The sequence below is a fragment of the Chrysochloris asiatica genome, unplaced genomic scaffold, assembly GCF_000296735.1.
Source record: "Chrysochloris asiatica unplaced genomic scaffold, ChrAsi1.0 scaffold00135, whole genome shotgun sequence".
Taxonomy (NCBI): domain Eukaryota; kingdom Metazoa; phylum Chordata; class Mammalia; order Afrosoricida; family Chrysochloridae; genus Chrysochloris; species Chrysochloris asiatica.
Window position 1 is genome coordinate 1,794,432 of NW_006408653.1, and position 19,167 is coordinate 1,813,598.

The 19,167-nt window shown below is 37.6% G+C and overlaps 1 protein-coding gene across 1 annotated transcript; it reads left to right on the plus strand.

Annotated features, from left to right (window-relative positions):
- The first annotated feature begins 2,656 nt into the window (after positions 1 to 2,656).
- Positions 2,657 to 18,717, plus strand: TRA2B (transformer 2 beta homolog (Drosophila)). Its single transcript, XM_006869757.1, has 9 exons — positions 2,657 to 2,949; positions 12,684 to 12,817; positions 13,867 to 14,029; positions 14,558 to 14,746; positions 15,344 to 15,459; positions 16,553 to 16,636; positions 17,318 to 17,377; positions 17,857 to 17,930; positions 18,310 to 18,717. Exons 1-9 carry the CDS (start codon positions 2,914 to 2,916, stop codon positions 18,318 to 18,320), a joined length of 867 nt encoding a protein of 288 aa, XP_006869819.1. The 5' UTR covers positions 2,657 to 2,913; the 3' UTR covers positions 18,321 to 18,717.
- The last annotated feature ends 450 nt before the right edge of the window (positions 18,718 to 19,167 follow it).

Below are 19,167 nucleotides of genomic sequence, written 5' to 3' on the forward strand. Positions count from 1 at the left end.
CTATCTATTCCAAACACCATGATTAGGGAAAAGTGTACTAGAGCTGTTTTCTCAGATGAACCCTATTCCATTATAATTTTTGTGAGCTATAACTCCAGCTCCAAATGGTTTGAATATTTGTATATAATCCTATGTCTCTTTAGAAATTGAGATAAAGTACTAAAAGTTATAAAAACAACATTAAAAACTCAAACACTAAATTAGTTTATGAGATACTTTACAATTCTCCAGATTAATGAATTAAGGCCCTAATAGCTGCTCTGTGTGGTGATGGAGAGGAAGACATATTTCAAAAATATTTAGGAGGTAGAGTTGATGAAAAGTGTTAATTAGATAAGGAGTGGATGCTATTGTTGTCAACTGCTGTCCAGTCAGTTCGACTACAGTGACCCTGTATAGCGTTTCTAAGGAGCAGCTAGTGTGGATGTTGTTATTAGGTGCCATTGAGTTGGTTCTGACTCATAGCGATCCTATACACAACAGAATGAAACACTGCTCTGTCCTGCGCCAACCTCAAAACTGACTTCAGACATTTCATGTTCTGATCATTAATGGATGCTTGCAGTTATTTATCCTCATTTTGAGTTGTGCCCCCAGCAAATGTAGGCCCCAAAAGCTTTACTCCATTTGTATCATCAGGTCAACTTTACTTTGAGAAAGCTACTCTTCCTCAGTTGTATTTTGAGTACTATATGTGACAATACTCTGGTGTTAATTCATAATGTTTTTCTCTTCCAGCAGTATATCTGAAAATATTGTGGTGCTATTTATAATGTTTACATTTTCTGGTACCATGTCTGACAATGTTCTGTTCCTATTCATAAGGTTTTCAGTGGCTAAACATTCAGAAGTAGTCGACATCTACTTCCTAGTCTGTCAGCTCAGCTGAAACATGTCCACCATTGGTGACCCTGCTGGCAATTAAAATTACATCGCTTCCCTAATCATAGCAACACGCAAACCACCACAGTATGAAAAACTGAGAAACCAGCGGTAGCTGGTGTGGACGTTGTTGTTAAGTACCATGAAGGAGCTCTGGTAGCGTAGTGGTTACGAATTAGGCTGCGAACTGCAAGGTCAGCAGTTCAAAACTACCAGCTGTTCTGTGGGAGAAAGATGAGGCTTTCTGCTCCCGTAAAGATTTACAGCCTCGGAAACCCTGTTCAGGGTCATTATGGGTCGGAACTGACTCGACGACACTTAACAACAACAACAAAATGGTTCCGAATTATAGCAAGCCTGTATAGTGAGTTTAAACTGCTGACCTTGTGGCACAAACTAACCTTTAAGTCCAGTTCATTATCCTACAGAGTCACACCAGGCTGGTGTGGACAGGAGAAGATATTTCCAGGAGAGATGTTTTGAGGACTGAAGGTGAAGGGTGAGGGATAATAGGGAAGTGATAATTTTGGATGTTTTATTGTATGTTGTTGTTGTTGTTGTTATGTGCTGTGGAGTCGGTTCTGTACAGGGTTTCCAAGGCTGTTAGTCTTTACGGGAGCAGAAAGCCTCATCTTTCTCCGGCAGAGCAGCTGGTAGTTTCGAACTGCTGGCCTTGCAGTTCACAGCCTGGATTCGTAACCACTACGCTAGCAGAGTAGAAAATTCTTTTTATGTATTGTTATGCCAATTGACCTTAAGCAACCAAGTCCTGTGACTCAGTCATTCCCTCAAAGTTATTTATTTCTAAGAAGCCCAGAAGGGAAATTTAAAATCTACTTAAACGGCAGCTGGCAACTTGGATTGGTTTATTAAATGTGCTTGTCTGCATTCTGTAAACTTGCTGTTAAATGCCATTGAGTCGCTTCTGACTCACAGCAACGCTGGATAAAGTTTCCTAGATGGGGCTGGTGGGTTCAACCTTTACAACTACTAGACAAGCGGTCACACTAACCACACATTTCAACCAGCCAGGTATCACCCTTTTTCCAGAAAAAGAAACAGAGCTGCAGAAGATTAAGGTTTTATGACTTCTGAGTTGGAGTTCTTTCTGCTTTACCATGCTATTAGGTGATAATAGAAGTTGTGTGTGTGTGTGTGTGTGTGTGAGAGAGAGAGAGAGAGAGAGAGAGAGAGAGAGAGAGACAACACTGTAGTTATACAGACTATCACTTAAAATTATAATTTGAATTAAATGTTTAACAGTTCCCCATAATGAGCTCATAAACTTTAGAGATAGTGTCTTGATTCCTGTTGTCCTTGATATGTGCTGTGTATTCGGTTCCGACTCATAGCGACCCAGTATAGGGTTTCCGAGGCTGAATCTTGTCTAACAAAACGTAACGTGTGGGCTTTTCACCTATGCTCAAATAAAGGTTTGTTCAGGAAGAACCACAGCTGACGCTAAATAAATGCAAAGGAAAGTAAGAATTCTGCCCTAAAGAAAAGCACAAGAAGCAGAAACTAAACAGAAAAAAGGATTAAAGGAATGGGAACATGGAGTGGGCATCTTTTCTTTCCCCCACCAGCGACGGTTGCCCTGGAAAGTTCCAGAAGGATTCAGACACGCCCAATGACATCACCACGCCCCTTGCCGACCACCGGACAGGCCGAGAGACCCGCTCATTTTCCCGCCTCAAAGAGGCCCAGGGATGCGGGGGCGGGGCCTTACTAAGGCGGGGTTTACGTCATGTCCGGTTCGGCCAATGCCACAGCGAGCTAGGAAAAGCATTGCGAGGAGTGGGGCGGGACCAAGAAAGCGCGCGTTCTGGCGGGGGAGGTGCGGCCTTAAAGACTGTCGCGTCACGTCCGGTGGCGTTAGAACCTGTGCGGAGGCGGCGTGGAGCGTTTCGTGTTTCAGCGGCTCTGAAAGCAGTGCGTTCAGCGAGGCTGCCAGGGAGCCTTGGTAAAGAAGGCCCAAGAGGTTGACAGCTTCGATTGAAGCGCATCGAGCGGCGACTGCAGCCAGGAGTCATGAGCGATAGCGGCGAGCAGAACTACGGCGAGCGGGTATGTAGAGGTGGTGCAGGGGGCGGCCGAGTGTTCAGTTTTTTGCATCGCTTTGGAGGCCCATTGGCTTCGGGCTGGGAAGCATGGGATTTAGGCTCCGAAATCTGAGGCCAAGAAGGATGAGTGAGAGGATTTTGTTTTGTTTTTTAAAATCCCATGTAGATGGCGTTTTTAGTTGCGAAGGAGGTCACCGACTGACTGACCGTGGGCCCACGGCCGTTTATTCCGTTACTGGGGGGAGGGGAGTAGGACTAAAGATGGCCGCGGCGCCCCCTCAGCGTTGGGGGAGGGGAGCGCTATCTGATGCCGCCGTTGCTCTCCTGCGTCCTGCGAAGGCTTGCCGCAGCCATCTTGGGCTGGCGGCTTGGGCGCGCTGCCAGCGGCACAAAATGGCGGAGGAGCAGCGCGTCAACGTGGGCCGGCTCGGCGCGGCCTAGTAAATGCGCCCGCGCGCCCAGGGCGCCCGGTGTGGTTGAGAAGGCGATGTGCTTTGGACTCTTTAAGTCCACTCTTTAGGGTAACGAAATTGTCTTCGCCGCCCCGCAAAGTACAGATTAAGGGAGTTACCGAGGGCGGGAGAGATCTGCGGTCCCGTTGGGGGGGAGGGGCTGCCCTCGTGCTTTGTGTTCGACCTCGGTAGGATTTAGCGCTCTGCTTTGATACCGAAAGGCCTTTCCTGCAAACAGGCGTTATCAGTATTGAAATACAAGAGGTCACCAGTGGTTCGGGCTTTATTTTACGGAGTTGCTGTTACTCCCATCGGAGGACAATTGGCGGGCATCAGCGTGTGGCGCCGCGCTTGGCTTTGTTTAGAGGCGTTCTGATATGGACGAGTTGGGGTGGGGGCTGAGGAAGTGCAAGACCGAGAATTGCTGGGCGGAACGTGCGGCGCAGTGTGCTTTTTGGCCGTGGGTGTGCGAGTGTGACGTTTGGGAACCATTTTGTGGAGACAAGAACCACCGTTTGTGTCTAGTTTGGGGGCCGAAGGAAATTTGTAGAATGGTAGTTGAAAAATACAATGGGATGCTTGAGGCTGTTACAGGAATAAGGGCGTTTGGGGTTGGGTTTTTTGTTTTGTTCCGGTTTTAACAATTTGCTGTTAACGTTCTCTTCTACTGGTAGAGTTTCCCAATATCTGAATAGCATGTGAAGTATATTCAAATTTCACAGCACTCTTTTTAGGTGAGATTTTTTTTTTTAACAAAAATTTAAAGGAAGCTTCCTGTAGTTCCTAGGACTTGAATGAACTTAACTAGGAACCGATTTGATTTGTTTGAAATTATCGAATCTTTGGATTTCAAATGGATGTTGGGCTGATCTTTTGTTTAAGCCCACAAGTTTTTTGAAGCTGATTGTGGATCTTGTCAGTTGAATACACTGAAACAAGTCATCAGCTTTTAGGCTGAAACACAAGTGATTATTTCAGTGTTCAAACAGTTCAGTGCCATTTAGTCGGTTCCCACTAATAGCGACCCCCAGTATAGGGTTTCCAAGGAAGCATTTGTTGGATTTGATCTGATTTTGTGATTCGCGGTCCAGTGCTCATCCACGAGTCCAAACAGTTGTTAGTGGATAGTATGTACAAAATGTAGGGAAGTTTTTCAGTGGCAAAATCTATCCGGGATTAAATGGATGTGAGTGTGCTTATATATGTATATTTCTGGGAGTCTGGTATCGCTTTGTAAGGTAAGCACTGGACTACTAACTTAAAGGTCGGCGGTTCGAACCCACAAACCTCTCCTCGGAAACCCCTGTACAGGGTCTCTATGAATTGCAACCAGCTAGATGACAATGAACATGTATTTCTGCATCTCACGAATGAAATACTTAAAATTGTAAGGATCGGGGTTTGTTTGGTTTTTTTTTTTACTGCCAGCTGTTCCGCGGGAGAAAGATAACGACTTTCTGCTCCCGTGAAGATTTGCAGCCTCGGAAACCCTGTTCAGGGTCACTATGAGTCGGAACCGACTCCATGGTACTTAACAAGAAGAGTTGGTTACTCTGGTGTAATCAAATCAGGAGCAATAGTAAAGCCTAATTTTCATCTTAGTTCCTCTTTTTCGGTACTTCAACAAAATTTCTTGGCAAATTTTTTGCTAAAGGGGTTTATTTAGTGTTTAGTGCCCTTTCTTTGGGGGGAGAGAAGTAGGCATTCCTAATAAAATTCTGTTGCAATTTGGAAAAGTAAGAACATGAATAGAGGCCGTAGCAAGTTTAAAAGGTGTTCTCTAGGTGTGGTTAGAATTGATAGTTTAAAATCTTTTTTCACAACTAATGGTCACAGTACGTAAGATAAGAGGTTTGTATGTAGTGTATGTAGTCTTGTAGTTGTGGCCTACCCTTCTAACAATTGTAATTTCCTCAGCTTCTATAAATGCATCAAATCAGAAACAGTTAAGAAACACTATTGTATGGACCAGATTGTTTTCAGTTTTGTCAAGGTCTCCGAAATAGTCATAGATAGAGAGCTTTAAATAAATACATTTTTGACCCAGCAAATATTTTGATAGAATAATTCGCTGTTTGTTAAAGCAGTGTGTTTAGCATTTTGGTACATGTCTCAAATTCTAGTCTCATGCATAGCATCTGGATAACTACCATCCCATCAAACTGCCTTCGCAATTACTCCTCTTCAGTTCAATTTTGGGTTGAATTTTTGTGTTCCTTGTTTTTAACCTCAACACTCTTAAATTCTAATTTCAATATTGAAACATGTTGCCATCTCAAACGAATTCTTTCACTGAATAATATAGTGGGAAACATTTTTTTTAATTGTTTTGATTTGCTGTGAATCCAGTTAGCTGTGTGAGTAGTCTAGTCTGAGAAACGAGGTTGAAATGTTGTTTTGATCATAAATGCTGACATTGTCTGGAAATAAAAGGTGGTTTCAAACTGAAATTAGACGTGTGATTACAAGGTAAGTACTACTGGATTTGTCAAAAGATTGAAGGGAATTCAGATTTGTAAAGCCCTTTTTCACTTTCCCTACAAACATTTTTCACAATTGAATTCTTCACTTTTCAAAGAATACATAATAGTGTATATTCTTTAAAAGTATAGTGATGATTAGTTTTCAGGTGTTTTGATCAGCTTAGGGTTTGACAGCTGGTTCACTTAGTTATGTGTTGCTGTCACTTAGTCTTGTTTTTTAAGCTCTATACCCCCAAAAAGCTTTCTATATAGCAAATCCATTTTTAACTATTCAAATTGGCTCCAATTTTTGTTTGGAGGTTATTTTCAGACTTTTCAATATTCAATGGATTATGGCATAAGTGAAAGTTTGGGTGACAACCCCTTTTTTGTGTTTAGCTGTATTATTAGTGTGTTCATTCTGGGGGGTGATTGCTAGGAAGTGCTGGATGTTTTATGACTGTAAATGTAAGAGTTTGCTCTTTTTTGCAAGGGATCTTAAGCACGGGCTGACTTGGAAGTTGGGTGTGTTTTAATAGAATAATATGCTCAGTTTGGGGGATTTTTCTATTAGTCCTACCTAATGGTGTGGATAGCTTGGCTGCTGAAAGAATTAGTATTTGCATTGACTTTTGTAATGCTGGATCAAGAGGTTTTCTTGTTTGATCCTTTAATTCTAAACTGGCTTTTGCGATTGTAATTTTAACTTATTTAATGTCAAATATTACGTGGCTTCAAAAGTTTCTGGCCAAATTCCGTTATCATTTAATTCTGTTTGAAACAGACTTTTTTTTTTTTAAGCCCTCCTGTATGTAGATTCTCTTTTTAGACCCTAGAATCGTTTTAACAAAAGTTTCAGTGACTGTATGAGTTTGTTTCCAAGTATGATTCTTGACAAAATGTGCATAATGAAATTGGCCCAATACCTGGTTTTATAGAGAGGCCACTTGATGTTAGTAGCTGAAGTTTGACATAAGCTTTATATAGTGTCAATAGTGTGTTTTGTTCTCAGAATATGTGAGAAGGAAGGTGTATAAGAATGGGGTAAAAATAACAGGAAAGGGTCAGTAACGAAATGTTATCTTTCGAAAGTTTAATCTCCATTCCAGTTATTTAGTTTTATGCAACTATTCCCTTTAATCTATGCATACTGTTTAGGACGCCCTGAGAGGAAATCTGCTTGGGCATTCTGATTCCACGATTACATTTGTGCTGCCAGGGAACATTTCCCATTCATTACATTTTAGTAATGGATGTTTAAAGAAAAGCAATTACTATTGCTCCTTTATGAGTAAAAAGCTATTTCAGTTTTTTTCCTGGATTAAATAAATTGAAATAAAACAATGTATAAACTAGATTAAAAGTTATGTTTAGATACGACATCGCATTTCCCATGGTGGAAAATGTGGTTGTCTTTGTATATAACATAGGTATAAAGACTTATCTCAAAGTTTTTTTTTGATAGCATAAAGAGAGGGTTGGGGTTCCCCCCTCCACCAACAAAAGAATAAAGCTAGTGAGCAAATCATTGACATATACAATCAAATTAAATTTTTGAGATAAATAAGGGATCACAAGAAAAATAAGTTGTTTTAGGAAAGCATTAGTTTATTTAGCATACACTTATACTGTATTGATCTGTTAAGTTGGCATTGAAGCTTTCAGTAATTAAGTTAGGTGAGCAATACTTTTTTTCCCCAATATTGCCACTTTTTGAAGTAGGAGACTTTTTGGTAAACCAGAAGCCTTTTTTTAGTTATCATTTGTGGGGGTATTACAGCAACAGTATTGGAAAATATCCACTGTTGTTTTCAAGTTCATTCTGCTTTTCTTCATAGCTAATCACAATTAACAGTGGTAAACTTGATCTCCCTCCCTTCCCCCCTCCCCCAATATTAAAATGCTCTAAATTTTTTCATGGTTGGGTCATTCCTGCTATAAAATCTTAGGGCAGCTTTCTATGGGTGAGTTGAACACGTATGTTTCAGATTTTATGTCCCTGATATTCCCACAGAATCCTTAAATAATATACAGTGCAAAACTGTGACATTACATGCATTCCTGGCCCTAGTCACAATAGTGTAAAATATCAACCCTGAGCCTTTGTCATCATTGTTTATAAAATAAATGGTCCTTTTTTGCACTTTTGTATTGTGTCACTTGGACTAGAGATGTGCTTTTGACACTTAAATATTTTCTATTGATGACTAAGAAGTGTGAAATGTAACTTTCTTAAAATGTTAAATGAACAGTAAATGTTCTTAAAATGTTAAATGAACAGTAAATGTTCACTTGAACACTTCACATTACGCATGATAAATCTAGTTGGAGTTGACAAATGATAATATTTATATTCTGGAACAAACAGAAAACTAGTTTCAGTTTTTCGAGCCGCATATTCTAGTTTTTTGTTTTGTTTTTTTTTTAACCCAAAACAAAGGGGATTTTTTTTTTTTTTCTAGTTTCAGTTTTGGCACTGGATTTTATCCTGGAGTTTTAAAATATTCTTCATCCTGTTCTTTTTCTATTAAGGTTAATGTTGAAGAAGGAAAATGCGGAAGTCGTCATTTGACAAGTTTTATAAATGAGTATTTGAAGCTCAGGAATAAGTGAAGCTGAAATTTGAAAAAATAAAAGAAAGAATGCATGCTAATTATCAGACCAGAAGTCCCACTTGTAGAATATTGAGCAATTTGTGTGAAGTGGGGAAGATGAAAGAAGTCAGAATTTGAAACGGAAGAATGAAGAAAAGAAATAAAAATGAAGTTAAGATAAGAAGTAATCGGGAATCAGAAAGCACTACGCTAAGTAATTACTAGTCTGTTTATGTGTCCCTGTATATTTTGCTAAACATGCATGCATTATTTGTTTAATAGAAGACAGTATATACAGGGTTAAGAAGTGCCTTCCAGGGGAAACGTTTAAATTAGGTAATTCTAATTTTTAACTGCTTAGTCAAATGATTGAAATGTAATTTTTCAAAGTAATCCTTTGTAGTCAAATGCTAGGCAGGAATGAGCCCCCTCCAACATGGCTGACAATTGGATTAGTGGTATTATCCTAGAGTTTGCTCTCTCTCTCTTTCTGGTGTTGGGACATGAGTTCACTACCTTTTATCCAACATTGCAACCTGGTGGTTTATGCTACCTTCCTGATTTCTTATAATGCATTGATACCACCAACCTCTTCATTAATAAATGGTAGATGCTCTCAGTTTTTAAAAAGGGTAACACCAGGATGACTGTAGAGGCAAACCCCAACATCCAAGTAAAGCCTTTAGTTGTCCAATCATTTCTATTTAATGGCTTTTTCAGTTGAGTGTGAGTAGAGTGACTACTAAAACATAGCTTCCTTTAAAAGGCAAGATGGGTCTCACAGGTGAACAGGATATCTAGTTTCAAATGACAGAGTAGCAAATGCTTTAGCTTAACTCTTTCTGCTAGCACTCAACAATTCTAATAATTTGATGAAGTACAGTACTTTTCTGCCTCCCATCTTCCAACCACTTTATGGCGTGGGTATAACACAAAAGTTCCTTTTTCTCTTTTGTGCTTTTCTTTTCTTTGGGTAGTTTGGTTTGTTTTTGTTTGAGAAGAGTTATTTTTTTAAGCTGAATAGGAGTGTGAATGATTGTAATGTTAACTTCATTTGTATAGGACAAGTTGTTAAGTGCCATCAAGTCAATTCTGACCCATAACGAACCCTGTATAGGGTTTTTGAGGAGCAGCTGGTGAGCATGAACCACTAAACACATCAGTAATCTAGTTTACCCAACCAACAATTGTCTTTGGCCCTATTAAGAAAGCCCAAGAGAGTTGTCAGGTCTTAAAGTTCTTTTTTTAAAAGAACATTCTCTAAATGGTCTGACGTTTAGGTTTATTTGCTCTGTGAAACTTGTGCTTTTTATCATGATTTGACTATCTTACAAGCAGAAAGAAAGATCCTCACAAGGAGACAGTTCCCAGTATTTGCTTTGTAAAAATTCTTTTGTTAATTGAGGCTGCTATCATACTAGACTGACTTGTTATTAGCTAAGCGGGCCACTCACATATGATTCCAGGTCTTCAAGTTGAGCACAACTATGAGGTATCACAGTTACTCCAGAGGTGGCAATAGTTAACTTTGCATGCATTCTGAATTACTTATACTGAATTGAAAAGTGATGTAAATGGATTTGTCCTGTGGTTTTTAAAATAAGGATGCTGAATGGTCCTTGGGTGCCCCAAGTGGGAAAAGGTCTATTTTATTACCCTGAGGAAATGAAAGCAGTTTAAGAGCTGACCTTGGTTGCGCATGAGACTTAAAAGTTTAAAAAAAAAAACAAAACACACAAAAAACTGTTGGTGCCAAGTGGACCAACCCACCCCCTCAGCCAAAAATATCTTTGCATTTGAGACTCTTACCCTGAGCCAGTCTCTGGTGCTTGGGCAGGGCTGATAATGGAGAGTAAGGAGGAAATTTGAGAAACAAGGTGACATGGAGTTAACCTTTGAAAAGAAAAAAAAAAAACTTTTAAGAAGCATGTAATTTCTGTAATTAAGCAGCAGAAACATTTTCTGAGCAAAATTAGAATTTTGGGCTTTATTTATGCTAGCTTAAATTTGTGATGTGAAACCTTTCCTTGAGACATGGTGTTCCCAAGAATGAACTTTGAATTATGTATATAGTTATTATATAGTACTTCCTGGATTGAAGTTAACATTCTTTATGCTTTTAGATTGCCTTATAGTATTCTTAGGTCATGTTTCTTCTAGGCAGGATGATCTTTGCATATATTTTTATCTGCTCAGCCAGCTAAAGATTAACATAACTAAAGTGGGCTTTCCTTCTTTTAGAATATTGATGTGGAAATAAATGGGAGCAGCTTTGTTTAAGTGTTAGCCTAGCATTTTTCCCTATTGGCTCCTGCTCTTTAGAAATTATTGGTACCAAAATAGGTCTACGTAATCAGTTTGAGAAGCTAGTTTTAGGGCAACAATTTCATTATATATACTGCAGTCAGTATCTTTGACCCTTGGTTTGCTAAAGTTTCTTGAGGAAACAAAAGTGTATTGTCTCTTACTGTTTTTGGACAGATTTACTGAGTGAAGCAGCTTAGCTTGGAATAAGACTTATGTCAATGAAGCAAGAGGTTTAAATTTTTCTATTTTTATCTGTCGGCTTTCAGTGATTTCTGTTAAATTATTTAATGTGGCATTTTTCTAGCACCCTTGTGGTTTTCCTTGAATACATTTCTTTTTAAGGTAATTATACTCTCTTGTGAGATTGTGTTTCTAGTACTGGAATAAGCAAAGATACTTTGACACTTGTGTTCCTCATTTCTAGCTTTTCTTTCAGATAAGATTTTACCTGTGGTGACTATGGTGTGTTAGAAACTAGGAGAATGTCTGCTGGAGAATTTTAGGGACTTACTCTCAGAGCAGCAAAACTTATTAAAACCACTCCTTTATTGGAGTTGCAGGCAGTTATTTTCACTACGAATGGACACCTTTTCCTTCTCTTTGAAATCTGCTTGAATATGTTAGAATTATTTTGGTTCTACAGACATGAATTAATGTCTTTTTAAGCTTTCCCCTTTTTATATACTTGAAATTTTGCCTCCTTAACCTGTTCATGTATATTTTTTTCTAAACATTAAGTTTCCCAAGCATTTTCTCATTGTGTTGTAAACTGTGGGGTGCTGTAGTTTAAAAGCCTTGTTTGTTTGTATATTTTATTTTAGTGAGAATGGCCAGAATATTCTGAATATCAACTTTTTCTCCCCATCTGTTTCAACTTTGGTTCATAACCCTACAGTGACTGTGACTCGCTGCTTTACCTTGGATGGAAAGACTGATTAGATTTACGTATGCTTTTAATCTTTCCTAAATTGAGTGACCCTGGAGTAAAGACTATCTGGCATTTGATACTTCAGGTAGTTGTGCATAGGTTCTAATTCTCTCTCCTTCGCTTACCTTGGAAGAACTTCTCTTTGGTTCATGGATGGACTAGTTATCCTCTTTAGCTATTTCTTTGCCATTTACTTTTGAGATCTTCAATTTTGTGCCCTGTTACCTGTAACGTAGTCTGTCTTGATTGGTAATTATATAGTATATATTCCAGATCCAGGTCTCTAAATTAGGAGTCCCTAATCTACTGTGGTTTCAATGTGTCTTTGAGCTGTGGATATCTGGTGTGCTCTGCTTATCTGTACAGTACATTATATTTATGCTTTTGAACTCCAGCTGGTGGTTTTGAGTTTTTTAAGGGACCATGGTCATGGTTAGATGGATAGAGCTGATCCTTGCTTTCAACTAGGTTTTTATCTATAGGGTTTGAAATTGAGGTGATCCTTGTTTCTTTTCTCATCAACTATTAAATATAACTTTTTAAAGTTGAGGTCTTAACGAAAAAATCTCAGTCGTTTAAAAAGTAAGTTTTGTAAATGGCAACCTGTTTGAAATAGGCATATTAGTTATAAAGTATAGGTATAATAGTTAATAAGGTTCTTTCTCAACCTAGTCTTTATGAAATAACAATCCCAAATCAATCTTTGGACAGTACCCCTTACCTGCTTGGCTTTTGCACCCCTTTTTTGAAGGGAGTGGGGTCAGATAATTCTTAACAACTGCTCCCCAAAAGGTGGAAGAAAGGACGAATTAATTGACCTAATTTTCAGTTGGAGCAATGACTATAATAACCAGGTATAACTCAGTTGCTGCCCTTACCTATGTTTTCTTATCTTGGAAGGGGATTGCTTCCCTCACCATTTCTCACAGCAGCTTAATTTGTTTTTAAAGATGCCCAGAAAGTATTCAAATTAAACTTTTGAAATCTGCGTGTAGGAATCCCGTTCTGCTTCCAGAAGTGGAAGTGCTCATGGATCTGGGAAATCTGCAAGGCATACCCCTGCAAGGTCTCGCTCCAAGGAAGATTCCAGGCGTTCCAGATCAAAGTCCAGGTCCAGATCTGAATCTAGGTAAGAAAGACTGTCTTGGCATTTTCTTCTGTTACTCTTAGCTGTGAAATTGTTGTGTGCTTTGTAAACCAGGAAGATAGAGAGGACTAGATTATTTGTTGGCCTTTTTTAATACTGGTAACTAGAAATAAACTTAATTGTTCTGGGAGGCAGACTAATTGAGTGTTTAAGAGCCTTTGCTTTGGCGTTAGGGTTCACCTCTTACCTCTATTTTTGCTGTCTTGGGCAGATTACTAAACCTTTTCAACTTAAAAGTTTCTTTATCTTTAAAAGGCAAGTTTAGCAATAGTACTATTTCTTTGCATTTGAGAGGATTCACTCTGAGATTAAACTGTTTAGCATGGCAACTATACTGTAGAACAACAGTGGCTTTCATTGCTTCAGTTTCTGGTTATAGCCGATATAGTCTAGCATATTGCATACACGTTGTGTATAAAATGAAACAGTGCATTCTTTATACTTTTCTCTCTTTTTATTTTTTGTTGATTAATAGGTTTATATACATCTAGTTTGCCCGGGACATTTCCAGTTTATTCCTGTGGCTCAAGTGTTAGGAACAGCTCTCTGAAGCCTGTCTTGGTTAATATGACAAGTTATGTGTATGGTTGTGTTAGTTACGGAGCCATTCATTGGTGTTCTTTTTTGGGTGTTTTTGTTTTTTTAACTGCTTATGGAGCTTTTATTACTTTGTTGTAAGTGGATGGTGGACGTTATTAGGAGAAACAGAAAAATGGAGATTGAAAGATGGGCATAGATTAGGCTAGTAAAATGTTGCATGTGTTATTATCAAAAGGTACTGAATTGATTCTGTTTTTCTCCCTTTATCTGTGTTATTTCAATTGTTGAAGTGAATTTGTGGCTTGTGAACTTTACCTAGCAGAGTTGAAGTGACTGGATAATTTAGAGAAGAAAGCTCTTGATCCTAGCTACTTGGTATCATTCATGTCAGTATATGCCTGGAGTATAGTCATAGCTCATTTGGAGATTTGACTAAAGAGTATTAACATTGTCGTTTTTATGGTTGTAACCTTGAAGACTTTGTCTTACAGGTCTAGATCCAGAAGAAGTTCTCGAAGACATTACACAAGATCACGTTCTCGGTCACGCTCCCATAGACGATCCCGTAGCAGGTCTTATAGTCGGGATTATCGCAGACGGCATAGCCACAGTCATTCTCCGATGTCTACTCGCAGGCGTCATGTTGGGAATCGGGTAAGTTGAAGTTCTGGGTAGTCAAATAGTTGTGGAATTTTTTCTTTATTAAGATCAATAGTGTCATTAAAATTCTTTATAGGATGTTCCTGCTTTAACTTTTCCCCCTTGGGCAAAAAAAACACTTTGTGTTGCTTTTAAATACGGTTTATATTCCATGGGATGTATATATAGTGACTTCAGCTGTGAGATTTTTGTCAGGGGCTGCTGCTTTTAATTGTTTTAATGGAGTAGAAGTTCTCTAAATACCGGCACCCATAGGATTTTTCAGGCTGATCACCAGGTCTTTTGTCCCAAACACTTAACTATTTTACCACTAGGATTCTGCAAACGGGTTAATAAATGATTAATGTGGTTTGGTTTGGTATACCTACTCTTAGTCTTTTGTATGCATAGATAAACACTAAAGTTGTTTATCTATGCATACAAAGTTGCATGCATACAGTTTCTGGAAGAAGAACAAACAAATGTACGGAGGTGATTTAGGCAATGGTATTGTCCTTACATTGTATAATCATTTGCTTTTAGGCAAATCCTGATCCCAACTGTTGTCTTGGAGTGTTTGGATTGAGCTTATACACCACAGAGCGAGATTTAAGAGAAGTGTTCTCCAAGTATGGCCCCATTGCTGATGTGTCCATTGTATATGATCAGCAGTCTAGACGTTCAAGAGGATTTGCCTTTGTATATTTTGAAAATGTAGATGATGCTAAGGAAGTAAGTAAAAGTATACTTTATATAAACCAACAGTTCTCTTATTAATTCTAAGTATTAATGACCATTTATTTGGTGTGGGATAAGCATTGAACTGCTTACTACAAGATTAGAAACCCCATAAGGGCAGGTTTTGTTTTTATAGTATAATTAAGAATAAATGCAACTATAAAGGAAATGTATTCTTTAAATTGATATTGAAGTGGTAATGAATGCTATTATGATCCTATTACCCCCCCTTCATTGATTATCAAAAGCTCGTGTCTTTGGAATAGACTAATTCTTGTTAATTGTATTCTGTTTTATTCATCTATTCTGGATGATGGAGCTTTCTTTAATTTAAACTTTTTTATCCATATGGTCTCAATCAGGAACTATTTGTTTTTACTGAAGTCAACATGTAAATGAGTATGCCTAGTTTCTCCAAATGATCATTTAGTAGAGAAATAATGTATATGTAAATTGTAGACCCTCATGTTCTGGGCAGCTCTAAAATGAGTAGATAGCATGGTTAACTGAAACATCCAGTTGTATCATTATTAGTAGATAATTGTGGCCTTTTCAATGATGTATATAACAGTCGAATGCTTTTTTATCAAGGCTAAAGAGCGTGCCAATGGAATGGAGCTTGATGGTCGTAGGATCAGAGTCGATTTCTCCATAACAAAAAGACCACATACTCCAACACCTGGAATTTATATGGGAAGACCTACCTAGTAAGTTTATTTTCAACATAAAACTTCTCCAAAGGCATACCTATAATGGGGAACTCTTTGACACTTTGTTGAACCCCCCCACCACCAGAGTATAAATGTAATTTGTTTCTATCACAAAATTTGGGATAACATTAGTGTAGATAATACCTGTTTATCATTAAAAAAATGCCATATATTTAGTTTTACTAGGGAATTAACCTGATTTGGATATTTTTCCCAAAATAGAGAAACTCTTCAGCAATATATAAATCCTATTGAATTGCATTTCTTAGTTTTCTCTTTGCATCATCAATACTGCTTATAGTTAAAAATTGGGAGTAATTTTAAATTTAAATAAAATGTTCTTATATAAGGGCAATGTAATTATGTGTGATTGCACTGCTGTCTTTAACATGGTGACCATTTTCTCATTCCTCAAATAGAGCAGTCTCCACATAATTTGTCACTTTTCTGTAAATAAAAAATTACTGGGTTAGCAAATTAATAGAAGTGTAAGCAAGTCAGAAGTCACACACTGACTTAACAATCTATATACTGTGTAAGTAACATAACAGTGGGGAGAAAGCTATGTTCAATATCTAGGAAGAGATTACTAGACAATGTGTGCTATTAGTCAGTAGTTTCATTTTTTTTTCCCTATAGAAGGGAATAAAAAGATTATACTTGTAGCAATTTCCTGGTGTGAATGCGGAATGGGCAATTCAAACCCACCAATAAGTATCTGCTTAGAAACCCTCTTGAAGTTAAGTGTCATCGAGTCACTTCCGATTGATAGTGATATGGTTTTCAAGGAGCAACTGATTATTTTGAACCACCTGCTTTGGAGTTCAAAGCAACATTGCAGTACAGCACATTTAGCCACACCAAGACTCCAGAGATGTGGAGTCACATGAGTTAGAACCAACTCAGTGAGACTTAAAACAATATCCACAGAACTTGGTTGTGTTTTTGTATGACATCATGCAGACTAAAGCTATGTTATGACTTTCCACTAGTGATGTTAGTAAAATGGTAAGTGTGTAAGCAGGAAAGATAGGTGGAAAATATGGGAGATCCTGCTTGATATTTTAAAAAGATACATTGCTATTCATAGTGGCAGCTCACGCCGTCGTGATTACTATGACAGAGGATATGATCGTGGCTATGATGATCGGGATTACTACAGCAGATCATACAGGTAAAACCCATACTCTGGGATTTAAATGACATAACTTTCCTGAGTCCAAGTTGTGCTTAAAGAAGTATTGTTACTTAAAACACTAAAACTAGTTTAACTCACTACATGTATTTCCACTGTTAAAAGTTATACAAGTAATTAGTTAAATGTACTTCATGCTTGTAAAAGTCAGAAGTTTTTTTTTTTTTTTTCCAATTTGCAATGTTTTTGATAAGTAACAGACAATACAGATATAAAGTTTTAGAGGGACGACCGATCATTGATGTTTATTTTTAAAGTCCTCCAAGGAGCTTCTGGTAGCGTAGTGGTTACGAATCGGGCTGCGAACCTTGAAAGGTCAGCGGTTTGAAACTACCAGCTGCTCTGCGGGAGAAAGATGAGGCTTTCTGTTCCCATAAATATTTATTGCCTCAGACACCCAATGCCAGGATTGTTGCCTTTAAGTTCAAAATGACTCCTTGGCTTACCACAACAGCATTTACTTAAAAATGTTGATACTGGTGATACTCACTTTAACCACTAGAGAGAGCTGTAACCAAGGTTTTAAAAGGGTAGCAGAAAATGACTGCCGCTTCACTCATTTCTTATCATGTGTGAGATCTTCTGTTTAAACTGTATGAATTCTATAGTGTTTGCAGAATTCACAAAACTGAACAGTACATTGCCTTTCTTCCCTAACAGAGGAGGAGGTGGAGGAGGAGGAGGATGGAGAGCTGCTCAAGATAGAGATCAGATTTACAGGTAGGCCAAGAGTATTTAAATTATAGGATTCATCTTATTTTGGTAGTTAAATTACATGTAAGCAATATCAAACAAAATTAGATTTTGTGAAGTTCATAAAATACTTAGCACAGGTGACAGTGTTTGCATGTGTTTAGGAAATATAATTGGACTTTTGCTGTTTCATACCATAATGAGATACAATGGGAATTTGGCGAGTAAAATTTGTTGTATTTATTATTAGTCACTACACAGGTGTAGTTAGAAAAGATGTTAATTGAATTTTTTAAAAAAGTGTACAAATCAAAAGAATAGTGGCTTTTTAATGTACCAAATAATAAATACTTGTGCCTTGTAGAATTTGGTATGAGGCCTGATAATACACTTCATTCTCAGAACTTTAATAGACCTTGAAAAACCCCATGACTTAAAAATTAGGAATGTTAGGTTTATTCATTCTGATCTCTGATGACTTAGACAGTCTTGACATTTGTTCACAGAAGGCGGTCACCTTCTCCTTACTATAGTCGTGGAGGATACAGATCCCGTTCCAGATCTCGATCCTACTCTCCTCGTAAGTTTTTAATGTTATTCTTTTGATAATCTTTGATAATGTAGGTTAATACCTTGCTATCTATTAAGACACAACCACAACGTAAGCAAATAAATCTTTTGTGTCTTTATTCCAAGGCACCTCTGGCTAGACTTTAAAACGAATATATTTTGGTAGACAAGTATGTTGACTATCACCTAGGTGTACATCATTAACTCTACAAGATTGCTAATTTTGTTAGAAAGCCTAGTTAATCCACTAAACTGGATTTTACCAGTTTCCTTACTGCATCCATATTCTCTCCAAATGAATATAGCAAAATAAGCTATAATCTTCAATATTAAAAAGCACTAACAGTTATTTCTCAGAATTAAAGTATGTTTAATATTTTATTTTCTAGGTCGCTATTAAAGCATGAAGTTTGAAGACTTTCTGAAACATGCCCTAGAGTTGGGATATTGATTATGGACAATATTTTTTATTGTCTCATGTTTAAAAAAGTGAACAGTGCCTAGTGAAGTGAGGTGACTTTTACACCTTTGATGATGACTACTTTGGTGGCGTTAAAATGCTGTTTTCATTCTGCATTTGTGTAGTTTGGTGCTTTGTTCAAAGTTAAGTGTTTTCAGAAAAGTATGTTTTGCATGTATTTTTTTACAGTCTAAATTTTGACTGCCGAGAAGTTTTTATTGTACAAAACTTCATTTAAAGGTTTTTCTACTGAATCCAGGGTATTCTGAAGATCAAAGCCTGTGTGTAAAATGCTACCAAATGGCAAAAAAGTTAACAATAAACAGTTTGATTTTTACTTTTCTTTCTAACATATCAATGCTTAGCAGAACTGTTCCAATTCAGTTGTCAGTAGTAAATTTAAAACAAAAATACTTATTTTCTTCAAGTTCATTAAAAGTACCATATTTACATACACAACTAAGTGTTAAATTAATGCTCTGTAACTCTGTACTTCTAGTCTTAGAACTAAAGGTATTTCAATACAGCAAATGCTGAATGCTTATCTAATTGTGGATTTGTCCGCCTTTGTGTAATCTGTATTATATAGCGGAGAATAAGAGAAGAGTTACACAATGTAAAAAAGGCTATTTCTTCAAGTTGTTACAAGGGGATAATAGTATTTCAACTAGTTACATCGGCAAGTTATTATACATTCCACCACAAATGTACTCTTATTCTAGCTTTTAGCTATGTGAAAAAGAACTGGGTGCTTCAAAGTACAGGAAACAAGAAGGGAACACTATTA

Coding starts and splice junctions, on each gene's coding strand:
- TRA2B (XM_006869757.1), top strand. CDS start 2,914: ATGAGCGATAGCGGCGAGCAGAACTACGGCGAGCGG. Junction 2,950..12,683: donor AGCAGAACTACGGCGAGCGG/GTATGTAGAGGT, acceptor ATCTGCGTGTAG/GAATCCCGTTCTGCTTCCAG. Junction 17,378..17,856: donor GATAGAGATCAGATTTACAG/GTAGGCCAAGAG, acceptor ATTTGTTCACAG/AAGGCGGTCACCTTCTCCTT.